A 14,928-nucleotide genomic window follows, 5' to 3' on the forward strand; every position below is an offset into this window, starting at 1 on the left:
CGTTCTCCTGCTAAATAGACAGACTCCTCACAGCCTCCATAGCCCTCCACAGCCCCTGCCTCGCTGCTGCTCTCCTCTCTCCTCCCAGTGTGATGCTCTGCCCCAGGCAGGCTGGTGTCAGGCTCACTTATAAAAGCCCAGCAGCTCAGAGCTGGAGGAAGTATCTGAGAGACCATGGCACTCAAGTTCTTGCCCAGTGCCTGGCAGACGGCTTCTTCTTGAGCATCGCCTCCCTCCTCTCAGACCCAGGGATGTCAATTCCCCCTGATATATCCCAACGTCAGGCCTCCTCTCTGAGCATCTCTCCCGATTTCCAGACTCATTTCAATCTCCTATTTGAAATCTCCACTGGGAGATCTAAGGAGCATCTCAGAATTAACAGGTCTAGGACAGAACCTGAAATTTCCACCCTCACACCCCAACTTGCCCACCCTCCAGTGTTCCCCATCTAAGTGAAGGCGCTGCCCTTCGCTCAGGCCCCAGATCTAAGAGCCGTCCTTGGACCACCCTTCACCCTCCACCTCCAATCCATCGGTGAGTCCTGTTGGCTCTTAGTGTCACTAAGGACCCGAAGCTGTCCTCTCTGGTCCACTGCTCTCGCCTTGGTGCAAGCCACCCTTATCCCTCCCGAAGGACAAAGGGCCTCTTGTGGTCACCCTGCTACCACCCTATGCAGCAGTCAGAGTGACCATTAAAAACACAAAGTCGGGGCTTCCCTGGTGGCGCAGTGGTTGGGAGTCCGCCTGCCGATGCAGGGGACACGGGTTCGTGCCCCGATATGAGAAGATCCCACATCCCGCGGAGCGGCTGGGCCCGTGAGCCATGGCCGCTGAGCCTGCGCGTCCGGAGCCTGTGCTCCGCAACTGGAGAGGCCACAACAGTGAGAGGCCTGCGTACCGCAAAAAAAAAAAAAAAAAAAAAAAAAAAAAAATTCACAAAGTCATTTTCATCCTCCTGTTTAAAATCCTCCAATAGCACATGTGTCAAACTCCCTGCCCAGGCCTGGACACAGGTCTATTTATTTATTCATTTATTTTAAAAATTTTATTGAAGTACAGTTGATTTACAAAGTCGTGTTAATTTCTGCTGTACAGCAAAGTGACTCAGTTATACACACACACACACACACACACACACACACACACACACATATATATATACATTCTTTTTCATATTCTTTTCCATTATGGTTTAGCACAGGATATTGCACATAGTTCCGTGTGCTCTGCAGTAGGACCTTGTTGTTTATCCATCCTATGTATAATAGTTTGCATCTTGGTCAGTGTATTATTAACGGCCTTTGGGGCTCTGACTCTGCCTGCCACACCACCCCGTGGTGCCCCTGCCGAGCTGCACACGGTGTCTTAACCCTTCTGTGTGGCTCAGGCCGCTATGGACCATGACTCGCCTGGGCCCCTCTCCCTAAGAAGCCTTTCTGTAACCTGCAAACACTTAGTTGCTTTACAGGAGTTAAGATCTCTAGATGAATGACACCTTCGAGGTCCAGAAAGAGCTGAGATTTACGATCACAGAGTCACTTTGAGAAACAGGAAGGGAAAATGTGGTTTCCTGTTGCTGAGTGTAATATCCATCCACATCAAAACTCCATAACAATTTAATAAGCAGATGGTCTGAGACAACAGAGGAAACACTGAACAGGGTCTGCATGGGCTCACGGAAAACAAGTCACTCCCGACCGCTCAGACTTCTTTGTTCATGAATGCAGTGGTCCAGTGGACCAGGAGAAAACGCTAAGTAAGCACAGTACAGCTTGACCGACCAAGGCTTTAGACCAAGTCAATCATGGTAGCCTTGCGGGCAAAGATGGTTTCAATGACTATGGTGTTTGGTGGGTTTGTGGCTTAGTTAACAAACCGTTCCTGAAGAGCGTTAACTCATAAATTAGTGTCAACCTCCAGGGCAGTCCCTAGTGACATGCCATGGGATTCTCCCATAGGCTCCACCTTGTTCAGTATCTTTATAGATAGCATGCTCACTGAATGTGTAAGGCACCCAAAGTTTCAAGGAACTGCTAATATGAAGGGGGACATAAAACAGTTAATTTTGGCAAATTTGGAAGGATGGGCCTGCATTGAAAAAAATTAAACTTAATAGGGATTAATCTCAAGTTCTATAGTTAGGTTCCAAATCAATTGCACAAGCACAGAATGGGGAAGATTTGGCCTAGCAGGAGTTCATGAAGGGAAAAGATGAGAGGAGTTTTCATTAACTTTTAAGCTAATTTTAAGCTAATAATAGAATGTCAAACCATAATGCAAGAGTTAAGAAAGTTAATATAATCTTAGATCCATCATAGAAGTAGAGGCTTTTAGATCATTGAAGATTATAAATTCCCTTTTTCTGCATCAGTCAGACCACCCTCTGTTCATTCATTCATTCATTCATTCCTTCAGCATGTGTTCAGCACATCTTAGGCCATGGGTTTCATTCAAGCACTGCAGATCAAATGTTTATAAAGTCAAATCCTTCCAGAGAAGAGTGCCTTGTGTAGTGAGGGGAGCAGAGAAGTAAATCAACGACTACAGTACAGAGTAGAGAGGGTTAGGATGGAGTTAAGTCCCAAGAACCATGGGAGAAGAGAAGGTGGGCAAGGGGGAAGGCTCCACAGAAGAGGTGACCCTCGAGCAGGGTAGAACCCACCAGGAGAAAGGAAAGGAAAGAAGGAAGGGAGGGAGGGAGGGAGGAAGAAAGGAAGGAAGGAAGGAAGGATGCATCTGCGATTGATAACCACTGCTGTGGGGCCTTGTTTATTTATCTCTGTCCTGAGACATTGAGAAGTCACTGAAGGCTTCAACTAGGGGAGTAACATGATCCTATTTCACTTTTAGAAACATCACCCATGAAGGAAAGATACTTTTGTAGGGGATGAGGTTATAGGAGGGGGATCCATTAGAAGTCTTCTGCAATAACTATCTAGGGAGGGGTGTTAAGGGCCTTAATTAGCTCAGCCATCTTGGCTTTTAATTCTATATTTACGATTCTTTTTTTCTACCCCATTCAAATGTCTGAGCTTTTGGTTATTCTGTTCTCTTCCTGGAATGCAGTCTCTTATATCCTTTGACTTTTCCAGGCCTGCTCATAATTTAAGCCCCAGCACAACTCCTATCTCCACTGTGAAGTCGTCACAATATGATATCACCCCATCCAGCCATCTATTCACTTGCCCAGCCACTATCTATCCATCCATCCATCTATCCATCCATCCATCCATCCATCCTTTCCTTCATTCTTTTATCCATCCTTTCCTTCATGCCTTCATTCATTGATTCATTCAAAATTGACTGAGGGCCTTCTATGTTCTGGGCACTGGCTAAGTGCTCAGGATATGACACAGGTCTGCCCACTAGGGACTCATGGTCTAATAGGGAAAAGAGATTCATAAATAATAACAAACTCATATGACGAGGACGCTAGCAGAGGTTTGACTGAGTGTGGTAGGAGCCCAGGGTGGGACTGACTAACTCAGTCTGGGGGCGTCAGAGCAAGCTTTTCAGTGGAGGTGACATTTGAGCTGAGCCTTGAAGGAGGAGTAGCTGCCTCACTGTAAAGGGGAGAGTGATCTGAACTCTCACAGCTATTTGAGTCTAAAGGGCCCAGTTGAGTTGATGCTAACCCCCGTGAGTTCTACTCTCTGTTTCCTATACATTAGCCCTGTCTTTCCAACTGGGGAGCAGGAAAAACACATTTTAAATCCACCTAACATTTATTCATCCAATTATCTATCTATCTATCTATGCATCTATCATCTATCTGTCATGTGTGTCTTACATTATTATTTTTTAATAGCCACAGTGCTGAACACAGTGCGGGTTAAACAGTTGGTCCCAGCGCTTCCTGGTTAAGTCCTTTGCCTGTGATGGCTCTTTTCCCTTAAGGTCTTTTAAGTGATAATCATGTGGACAGTTCATTCTCCAGCCAGGCCCTTTTCTACCTCTTGGGAGTGACATAAGCTCTTTACTGCCAAAGGCTCAACTTCCTAAGTTTCCTGTGGAGGATTTATGGTGATAGTAGGTGGAAGGAGTAGAGAACCAGCAAGTAGGTAGCGCCTACTAAGTGCCAGGTGCTGGGTGTTTTACACATTTCAACTCATTGTGTCCTCACAACATTCTTGCGAGTTTGATGCTAGTGTCCTCTTTTTTTTGGACAAATGATAGTTTTTGCATACATGCCTATGTGGCTTATAAAATTCTTTTTTTTTTTGCTAGTGTCCTCTTTAACAGTTGAAGGAACAGACTCAGAGTGGTGAATAATTTGCTCACAGTTAAGTCGGAGAAGGTGCCTCCCAGATCCATTCTCTAAGGCCCAGGGTCAGAGCTGTGTTACGGCTGAGGTGGGCACGGCCAACAACGGAGGTGAAGGGTAGGGGGCCAGGAACCTCAAACCGCACTGCTCACACCAGCACCGCTGCCTCTTAGCAGCCACACCTGGCCCTGACATAAGCTGTCACAGGGACCAGGCCTGGGTAGCAGGGGGTGGAACCTACCTAAACTCTAGAGACCTAACGTGGTGTCATGATAATGTGTGCAGGCTCTGCGTTCAAATCCCAGTCAGTCACTCACCAGCTGTGGGGTCCTGGACAGTCACTTAACCCCTCTAGGCGTTAATTTTCTTGTCTAGATGACCTTCCTCTTTGGGCTTTTGTGAGGATGAAATGAGAAATTCATGAAAGCACAGTGCCCAGCACGACATGCTAAGTGTGCAAATATTTTATCTTCTTTTCTCTCTTCTTCTTCCCTTTCCTTTTTCTCCTTCTTTTTATTCTTCCTTCTTTAATCATTATTGTTGTTAACATGTTATAAGGATATAAGTTCTAAGAGGAGTATCTCCACCCGGGAGGGGAAATATGGCAGGTGGAAACACTGTAGACACCAAGGGGCACACCTTACAGGTCATCTGCTCTACCTCCTGTGTGGGGGGGGATTGGGGGGGAACATTCCTGGGTCACCCGTGACAAAGTACCTTCAGTGCTAAGTACTCCCTCCAGTGCGGAGTACATGCTCAGTTCTTAGGCGGTTCCAAATCTTAGAAAGTTCTTTCTTATATGGAGTCCAAACCGACTTCCATGTAAATTTCACACACTGGTTCTAATTCTCCCCAGTAGAGCACAGCAGGACTTCCCTGTTTTCCAATTCAATTTCTTCAAATTTTAAAAGAAACCTTTAAAGGATCCTGGAAGTCGGTTCTCACGGCTTCCCTTGGTGGTTCCAACAGGGCAGCCATCCCTGCTCTCCTGCTGTGGTTTCTACAGAGCCTCACCTTTCTGGTTGTTTCGTTCATGGTGTTTGCTGCCTTTCTTAAAATACTGTGGCCAGAACAAAAGACAGTATTCCAGGTGTGGTACCAGCCATGCGCACCCACAGGACCTTCCTAGGATCAAGGAAGTATCACCATGTCGAATATGCTGCCACTGGCGCCCTTTGTCTCTGCCTCAGCGCATGTGCTCGGGGTGGGGGGCTGGGGCCCAGGGGACGGTGACGAGCCCAGGTTTCTCATGGCAGGGCAGGGGGTGGGCCTGGACGTCTGGTCTCAGCCTCATCCATCTTACAGCTTTGGGGCATCTACGGGTGTGTGTGCTCGAATGAGGGGTAGGAGTGTGTGTGTGTGTGTGTGTGTGTGTGTGTGTGACAGAGAGAAAGGGAGAGAGAGAGAGAAAGAAAGAGTTTTCTGCCTGATCCAGGAATGCTCCTGGATGGCAGAATTGGTTTCCATAACGACTTTCTGATATAAACATATTTGATAAAAATAAGTTAACTGCGGAGCTGTGGTGGAGCACAGATTCTCAGAGTGCAGAGAGAGGGAGAGAGAGAGAGAGAGAGAGAGAGAGGGGGAGAGAGAGAGGGAGAGAGAGGGCTCTTCAAAGAACAGCATTTCCCTTTTTTTCACCCCTCCCGGTCAGTCTCCCTATACCTACTTTCCACAAATCACCTAAAAAGCTTTGTTTCCCATATTCCTGTATATCCGGGCCCCCTTCCTGCCTGTGCACATAATATTCATGTTCTCTCTCCCCCTTTCTCCTTAGTTACCTGAAGCACTACAGTATGTATGGGATAATATGATAAATTCATTTCCAATTCACTGCATTATCCCTTGAATATTTTAATGACTCATTGAATGGAGTAAAAAAAGCTGTTTCAAATGAACAATTATGCTGCATTAGTCTAAGGGTTGATTATATTTAAACAGTGCTCACATGGATAACAGGACACAGCGACCTCGGCATCCGAGAGCTAATTTGGCTCTTATCGCCAAATAATTTTACACTGCAAATTACCATGAAAACCTAAAGGGCTTTAAAAACATTCATCAAAAGATAATATTCCACTTTGTAGCAACATTTTATTTAAATTATTTTGAACGGGAGCGAAGGCATCTCTGTGGCGGGACAATGACAGCCAAGTGGGGATAGTGAGAGATAAGGAAATGGTGAGGGGTGCTGGGTTGGGTTAAAAATAAAGGTGGGAAGCGTTGGGGTCCTGACAGTGGGAGACACACCATAGGCCTGACTGGCACTTGCAGCCCAGCCCTGTGTGCCGGCTGTGGTCTGGGGTGACTCCAGGGGACCCTGATCTGGACCAGGGGGTCACACGGCAATTCCCAGAGGCTGAATGATGGGGCAGACCCCCTTTCCCCCAACTTCTTCTCCCACCAAAGTAAGTCTGGGTCAGGTTGGTGCCTGCAGGCTAGGCCTGGATCCATCTAGACTCCAGAGGCAAAAGGATGAGCTACTTTTGGGACTTCCCTGGTGGTCCAGTGGTTAAGAATCTGTCTTGCAATGCAGGGGACTCCGGTTCTATCCCTGGTCGGGGAACTGAGGTCCTACATGCCACGGGGCAACTAAGCCTGCATACTGCAACTACTGAGCCTGCGCGTTTCACAAGTAGGCACACCACAACTAGAGAGAAGCCCGCGTGTCGCAACGAAAGAAAGATCCTGCGTGCCGCAACTAAGACCTGACGCAGCCAAAAATAAATAAATAAGTTAAAATTAAAATAATAATAATAAAAAAGGATGAGCTGCTTTCACCACATGGTTTGTGTGTTGGGGCCTAGAGTTGCCTAGAGTTCTTACTTTGCAAAACGTGAGTCCAACAGCCTAAGGAAAGTTGCTAAATCATAAGTAGCTGCTGTGGTCAGATCTCAGAGTTGGGGCGGAGGGAGAGAGAGTCACATTGACCAAGGCCCTACTCTTCTGTTCTGTGCCACGACCCTTAAACTCATCGAACATTGGGAAATAGATATTATTATCATGCCCATTTTAAGGATGAAGAAACTGAGGCTCAGAGATTCCCAACTGGAAGTGGCAGAGCCTGGAGCCTCCCTCAGTTCATCTGGGTGTCCACGTACACACCTGGTTTATAACCAGGGCCTCTGCATTGTCCCCATCATCAAACGCTCTTTAGGCCTCCTGGATCCAAACCGACATGCCCTTAGGGAGCATATGCCATGCGTTGCAGGTGTTTATTACTTAAAATGGACCCTCACAGGGCAGGGCAAAGCGTGCATGGGCATGTGCACAAATAGCAGCAGCAAAACTAAAAATACAGGTCTAAAGAAAGAAAGGAATTAATGAATCCTATTTCCTCGGTTTGACCTCTTCATCTGAACATGTGGTCCTGATGAAGACTGTTTATGCTTCTTCTGTTTACTTATTTATTCTTCTTCTGTTTATTCTTGCTTTGGAGCATACAGAAAATCGGATTATATAATTATAAATATATTTAAAATTTTTTTTTTTTTTTCTTTTTTGCAGTACGCGGGCCTCTCACTGTCGTGGCCTCTCCCGTTGCGGAGCACAGGCTCCGGACGCGCAGGCTCAGCGGCCATGGCTCACAGGCCCAGCCGCTCTGCGACACATGGGATCTTCCTGGACCAGGGCACGAACCCGTGTCCCCTGCATCAGCAGGCAGACTCTCAACCACTGCGCCACCAGGGAAGCCCTATATTTAAATTTTTATTGGATCTGCTGCTCGATTGATTAGGAGCGAGGATAAATTTGCCCCTTTATATAGTGTTTTTCTCTAGGCAGGCTTCTCCTTGCTGCATATGTAATTTCCCTTTTCCCGTCTCAATCCTGAAGAGCAAGGATTTGTGTCAGTTTTACAGACAAGAAGCCACGATTTCAGAGAGGTCAAGTAACTTGCCTGAGATCTCTCAGCAGTGGGACCAATAATTCCAACACAAGAGTCCTGACACGTGCTAATCACCCAGCTGGAAAGCAAGGGGCTATGATCCCAGCTCTGTTTATTGGGTTACCCATTTATCTTATTCACCGAACATACTAAGAGGTCCTCTAAAAAAACACCTCTCATTATGGAAAAATCCAATGCTATATAAGAGTAGACAGAATAATGAGCCCTTAAGGTCCTTTTAATTCAGCCCAGAATTGCTTGCACTTACAGCTGCCAAAGGTTGAGGGCACTGAATGAAAGGGAAACATGAACTTGCCGTTTCCTTTTCTTTCTTAAAACAAAAAAGATATTCAGGACAAATTTTAGAATCATTGACGGTTTCTAGGAAGATTTTCTTTTTTGGAAGAAAAAAGGTACCCTTGTCTCCTTAATTGTTCTTGGTGTTCTTTGTCACCAATCATGACAGTCTTTGTGGAAAGTATTAATATACCATCTTCCTGTGTTCAATATTCCCATTAACAATAAAAAACGTAATGAAAATATCTGCATGAAAAGCCCTGAGCACTAATTTCAGAGACAAATAGAAGATGAACCACCAATAAGCATTTCTTCTGAAATAAATGATGCAAATTAATTGATATCTTAATTAGGCTTTAGCACGAAGATTATTAATTAGATTGAATTAGAACTGAAAGCATCTTAAAGGAAAAGCTGGGGATGTGGCACTGGGGGGAAGGAAAGATGTTATGTGTCAACGTTCTGTTCGAAATCTTTTTCGCTCAATGAGAGATTATCAAAGAGGGGACCCAGAAAGACAGCACGCTTTATTTATCAGTCCCTGCCTGCCGTGGTCTGGCCAGGTTTGGGGACTAAAGTCTAGTCTTCTCCCTGAGTGAATGAGAACCCACAGGTATAGGGAGTTCCGGCCCCAGCCAGCTCCTGGTACCCTCATAACCCCACCCGCAAGCTGCAGCCTCCTTCCTCTACCCTCCTAGAGTAGAAGCCCTCAGAGTGCAGGGAGTCCCCCTATTTTGTTTGTGTTTGTAACCCCAGTGCTAGTGCAGGGTCTGACTTTGAGCAATCATGATAACATCACAGCAAACAGTTACATAGAACTTTCTATGTGTTCTGGGTCCTGTTCTAAACACTTTACTTAAGAAAACTCGTTTAAGCATCAATAACAACAGTGTGAGGCAGGGACTATTGGGATTCCCACTTTACAAGCGAGCAAATTGAGACACAGGTTGAGCAACTCCCCTCCACCCACCCCCACCCAACCCAAATCACAAAGCTAATACTGGTGGATTCAGATTCGAACCACAAGTCTGGGTCCAGTTTCCTCACCCTGAAACACTATGCCGTAACAAATAATGGTCAATCCACACTTGTTGAATGACATGAACAAGGGTGCCATGAATGCCTGGTCCCTCCTGATGGACTTCTCTCTAGTTCCTAGTTTTTATTTAAGGACTAGAGCTTTACCCTACCCTGTCCTAGACCCCACCAGTCTCTCACTGGGGGCTGCAAATGTTTCACATATTCCTAAGGACTGGTTTATACTCTGTTTCAACCTGGACAGGCAGTCCAAAAACTGTCCCTACTGAGGGGCTCCCATGGCCATGGGGCAGCCCACCACCCAATTAGGCCTGAGTCCCTAATAACACGGCCAGCCTAGGTTCCACCAAGTTTGCCTCTGTGGCCATTGTGAATCGCAGGGCCACTGTCATTCTATATCTGCAGTGACTTCATGGCATGCCTTATTGCTGAGGTCCCTTGCTGCTGAGGGTTATGATAATATGTAGGGTTTGCTTTTATGGCGGGGGGGATCCAAGATATTTATCAGCATTCCCTGGGGAGGTTCCCTGGAAGCATCAACCTGTAAAAGGTAACCAGGAACAGAGCCCTGGGATGACGGGGGCTCTGTTTCTGATTATGCATACCATTTTACAGAAAGGGCACCATGACGTGCCCCTCGCCACAGTGGAGTTGATGAGAGAGATGTGGTGTGAAGCCTAACCACGTGGGATGGTGGTTTGGAGTTCGGTCGCCTGGATTGAAGACCCACCTCTACAACCCCCTCGCTGAGAGACCGCATCATTCGATCTCACCAGGCTTTGTTTCCCCATCTGTAAAATGGGGATAATGCCTGGTTCACAAAGTGATTGCAAGGATTAAAAGGAAATTGTGCAAATTGCTTCACAGATAGGTGATATTAACAACAACCCAGGCACTCTGAATCTGCCGTCTTCCTTCCAGCTGCTAAACCCCTCCTGGATGCCTGTTGAATGCGGATGCCCTGTTCTCTCCGGACTGACCCAAGTGGTGCCCAGGAATCTGCATTTTAACAAGCTTGCCAGCAGATACGAACGTGCTCTAACGTTGGGGACTGACAGCTATCACCAACACACAGGAGATGCTTCTGAGTTTGGTTAGAGCCCTCTCTTCCTTTGGCCGAGGTCCACAGCCTGAGACCTACACTGGCCTGGTTTTTCTATTGGCTGTGCAGCTGGCAGAACGCGGGGGCCGGCGGGCAGGTCGAGTGGACATAGCTGGGGAGAGCTGCTGCTTCCTGCTGGACCCTTGCATCAGGGCAAGTGGGTGAAAACGCGGCGGAAACCCAAGCTTCCTCCGGCCTGAGCGGGAAAGCTGAGGGCCGCACCCGGGCAGGTGGCCGTGGTAAGCTCTGTGGCTTAGTGGTCTCGCCGGCCAGCTGCCACCTGCCACCTGTTCTGCTTCTAAGCTGGGCTGCTGGGGCTAAACCCATGTTGGCCTCACAAGGCTTGTGCGAGAGAACTGTCCTGGCCTGTATTGGGGGAGGGGAGACTTCAGGCTTGGAAGAGAGGAAGCCTCATGGCTCCAAGGCCCCTTCTACTCTGAAATGATTCCATCCACATTCGATTTCATTCCAGTTTCTGAAATTGGGACTCAGAATTGCCCAGTAGAACCTTCCTACAGGCAGCCCTGTGCAGGGGGGCAGACTGTAAATATGATGACCAGAGCAGTATTCTTTTCTTGAGAGTTTCACCCCCTTGTGGCCACCTTGTGCCTGTGCTCTAATTTGGGGCAGGATCCAGGATCTTTCCCTTTTGTGCTCTCAGCTCCCTTCCCTCCACTAAGTCAGGTCTCTCCCCCAGCTCTTCCCTTTCGCATATTTATGGTGTTTCCAAGGCTCTCCATGAGGCCGAGAGGGGCGCTTGGCCAGGGAAGGGTGATGGAGCAATGACCCTACTTTCCCTCAACAGCCCGGCTCGGCCTCTGTCCCAGAAGCTGCTGCCGCAAGTCTCCCTGGAGGGAGCCCCTTCTTAGGCCGTAGCCAGGGATATCCCTGAAAACAGGCTGCTCCCCTGAGCGTCCTATGAAGGGCCTATGGTCACTGGGAGGGGGTTGGTTGCCAGGGTAACCCGCCACACACCACCACGTCCCCACTCCAGTGGTTGTGAGAGCCCAGACTTGCCAGGAGAGTCAATAGCTAGTTCAGACCAGTACCCCTTCCTCTGCCCCGTAGGTCTAGAAGGAAAAACACAAAGTCCTTATAGTTGTGGTACGTGCTGTGTTTTACAGAGTGCTCTTAGGACACTCTAACTGGATGATCACGACAACCACATAGCAGAGGTAACACGGTTCCCACCTTACAGATAAAGACAAAACGCAGAGAGACTCCATGACATGGTGGAGATCATTGAGGTGGGAACCAGCCCAGCCTGGATCCAAACGTAGTCTTTCTAGGTCTGGGTTCCCACTGTCTTACAGGGTTGGTGCCTTTGCACATGTGGCGCAAAGGCCACCGGCAGGCTTTCTAGGCACAAGATGCGTGGATGCCTGATGCTAGTGTGGATTTTCCCAAAATGCACTGCCACATGCTCGTGAACAAAAGATTCAACAGTCAAGTGAGATTGGAAAATAAATGCGTGTTATATAATGCATACTAGGATATTAAAAGCTCTAAAAGGCCCTTCAGTGAGGGATGGGATTAATACATTTTAACCCAGAGTCCCCGAAACTTGCCTGGCAATGGAGCCTTTTGGTTTTTTGTTTTTTCACCTAATGCCCATTAACAAGCCACCAAATCTGCATCCCTCAGACCTACTCTGGAAAGGCTGAGCCGGGCTACTTCGTCATTATGGTTGACGACAAAAGGACAAAAATGAGGGGAGGCCACTTGTTTCTGTACAAAGAAAAAGAGATCGCCATGCCTCCTCCATGCCCCTTGGCCCATCAGCAGGAGACGCTGCAAGAGTCCCCTGCCACCTGGACTGCACAGAATCACCTGGTGCCCCCAAAATCCAGGCCCCTGGCAGTGGTGTGCTGGAGCAATTGCTACATTTTCAGAAAATTTGTCATTCACTCATTAAATCGTTAACTTGAAATTGGCCACGGTGGGAGTCTTTCTTTACACTACAGAAATCAGCAAACACTACAAATGGGGGCTTTCTTCCCACTTATCCTGAGATAAGGATATCCTGATCCTGTGTATCACTGATCCTGGGTCATTTTCTGAAATTATTAGAAAACATGGGCGAGGCTGTGACAGCTGGGCGCTGGGGGCAACCTGACACGGAAGTCCTTGCTCATCAGAGTCCCCAGCCCTCTTGAATGAGAGCTGAGAACTGTGCAGAATGATAATCCTCCAGCCCCAATCGCCAGTGAATCAGAAAGTGCCTTCTGGCCGGCTTACCTTGATATCTGTCACCAGCCAGTGTCTCCAGAATCGAGCTTTGGGAGAAGACCTGCTGGGGGCATCCGGATCCACCATCACCAGGATGTAGGCTGCACCCTGTAACACATTACCAGAAAGAAGTGTAGCATCGTGGCTAGAATTTGGAAAGGAAATCTACAAGGTGCAGACTCTCCTTTTACCTCAATTCCAGCTGAGAGTGGCTGACCAACACCTAAAGCTTCCTACTCGATTCATCCCTGTTCTCATGCCATTCCTCTTGTGTCACATGCTTATTCTCAGAGGAATGAAGTCTATCAAGTAGGCAGCTTAATAGCTTGGCTTTCCCTTTATAAAGAAGAATAAATCAAACAAGCATATTTACTCGGCACCTAGAAGTCTGTAACATCATGCCAGGAGCTGTGGAGGAAACAAAGAAGCCTAAAACAGGGCTTCTGCTCTCAGGAAGCTCACAGTGTGGTTGGAGCGACTTGTCCATTAACTCAGCAAATACAGGAGAGCTTACTCCATGTCAGGAACTGTACCGATTGCAAGGAATGCTCAGATTCATTTATCTCTTCAATAAGCATTTACTCAACACCTATTATGTGCCAGAAACTGTTCTAGGTGCTGGGAATCCAACAGAGAACAAGCAGGTGTGACCCATACTTTCAGGAAGATTTTACTCTAGGTAAGAGACACAGATTAAAAAGAAAGAAAAAAAAAGAGCAGAAGCAAGAAGAGCTACAATCCTGCAGCCTGTGGAACAAAAAACACATTCACAGAAAGATAGACAAGATGAAAAGGCAGAGGGCTATGTACCAGATGAAGGAACAAGGTGAAACCACAGAAAAACAACTAAATGAAATGGAGATAGGCAACCTTCCAGAAAAAGAATTCAGAATAATGAGAGTGAAGATGATCCAGGACCTCGGAAAAAGAATGGAGGCAAAGATCGAGAAGATGCAAGAAATGTTTAACAAAGACCTAGAAGAATTAAAGAACAAAAAAACAGAGATGAACAATACAATAACTGAAATGAAAAATACACTAGAAGGAATCAATAGCAGAATAACTGAGGCAGAAGAATGGATAAGTGACCTCGAAGACAGAAGGGTGGAATTCACTGCTGCAGAACAGAATAAAGAAAAAAGAATGAAAAGAAATGAAGGCAGCCTAAGAGACCTCTGGGGCAACATTAAATGCAACAACATTCGCATTATAGGGGTCCCAGAAGGAGAAGAGAGAGAGAAAGGACCCAAGAAAATATTTGAAGAGATTATAGATGAAAACTTCCCTAACATGGGAAAGGAAATAGCCACCCAAGTCCAGGAAGCACAGAGAGTCCCATACAGGATAAACCCAAGGAGAAACACGCCGAGACACATAGTAATCAAATTGGCAAAAATTAAAGACAAAGACAAATTATTAAAAGCAGCAAGGGAAAAATGACAAATAACATACAAGGAAACTCCCATAAGGTTAACAGCTGATTTCTCAGCAGAAACTCTACAAGCCAGAAGGGAGTGGCATGATATACTTAGAGTGATGAAAGGGAAGAACCTACAACCAAGATTACTCGACCCAGCAAGGATCTCATTCACATTTGATGGAGAAATCAAAAGCTGTACAGACAAGCAAAAGCTAAGAGAATTCAGCACCACCAAACCAGCTCTACAACAAATGCTAAAGGAATTTCTTTAAGTGGGAAACACAATAGAAGAAAAGGACCTACAAAAACAAACCCAAAACAATTAAGAAAATGGTCATAGGAACATACATATCGATAATTACCTTAAACGTGAATGGATTCAATGCTCCAACCAAAAGACACAGGCTTGCTGAATGGATACAAAAACAAGACCCATATATACGCTGTCTACAAGAGACCCACTTCAGACCTAGGGACACATACAGACTGAAAGTGAGGGGGTGGAAAAAGATATTCCATGCAAATGGAAATCAAAAGAAAGTTGGAGTAGCAATACTCATATCAGATAAAATAGACTTTAAAATAAAGAATGTTACAAGAGACAAGGAAGGACAGTACATAATGATCAAGAGATCAATCCAAGAAGAAGATATAACAATTATAAATATAAATGCACCCAACACAGGGCACCTC

General features: G+C 46.5%; 1 protein-coding gene across 4 annotated transcripts in view; it reads right to left on the reverse strand.

Annotated features, from left to right (window-relative positions):
- The window catches only part of PEBP4 (phosphatidylethanolamine binding protein 4), a 239,115-nt gene that overhangs the window by 99,123 nt on the left and 125,064 nt on the right, over positions 1-14,928 (reverse strand). For all 4 annotated transcript variants that reach the window (XM_067745149.1, XM_067745150.1, XM_067745151.1 and 1 more), the window contains exon 4: positions 12,825-12,923. In XM_067745149.1, the coding sequence (XP_067601250.1) occupies positions 12,825-12,923 (99 nt within the window). The remainder of the gene's footprint in view (positions 1-12,824; positions 12,924-14,928) is intronic.

Source organism: Pseudorca crassidens, chromosome 7, assembly GCF_039906515.1.
Source record: "Pseudorca crassidens isolate mPseCra1 chromosome 7, mPseCra1.hap1, whole genome shotgun sequence".
Taxonomy (NCBI): Eukaryota; Metazoa; Chordata; class Mammalia; order Artiodactyla; family Delphinidae; genus Pseudorca; species Pseudorca crassidens.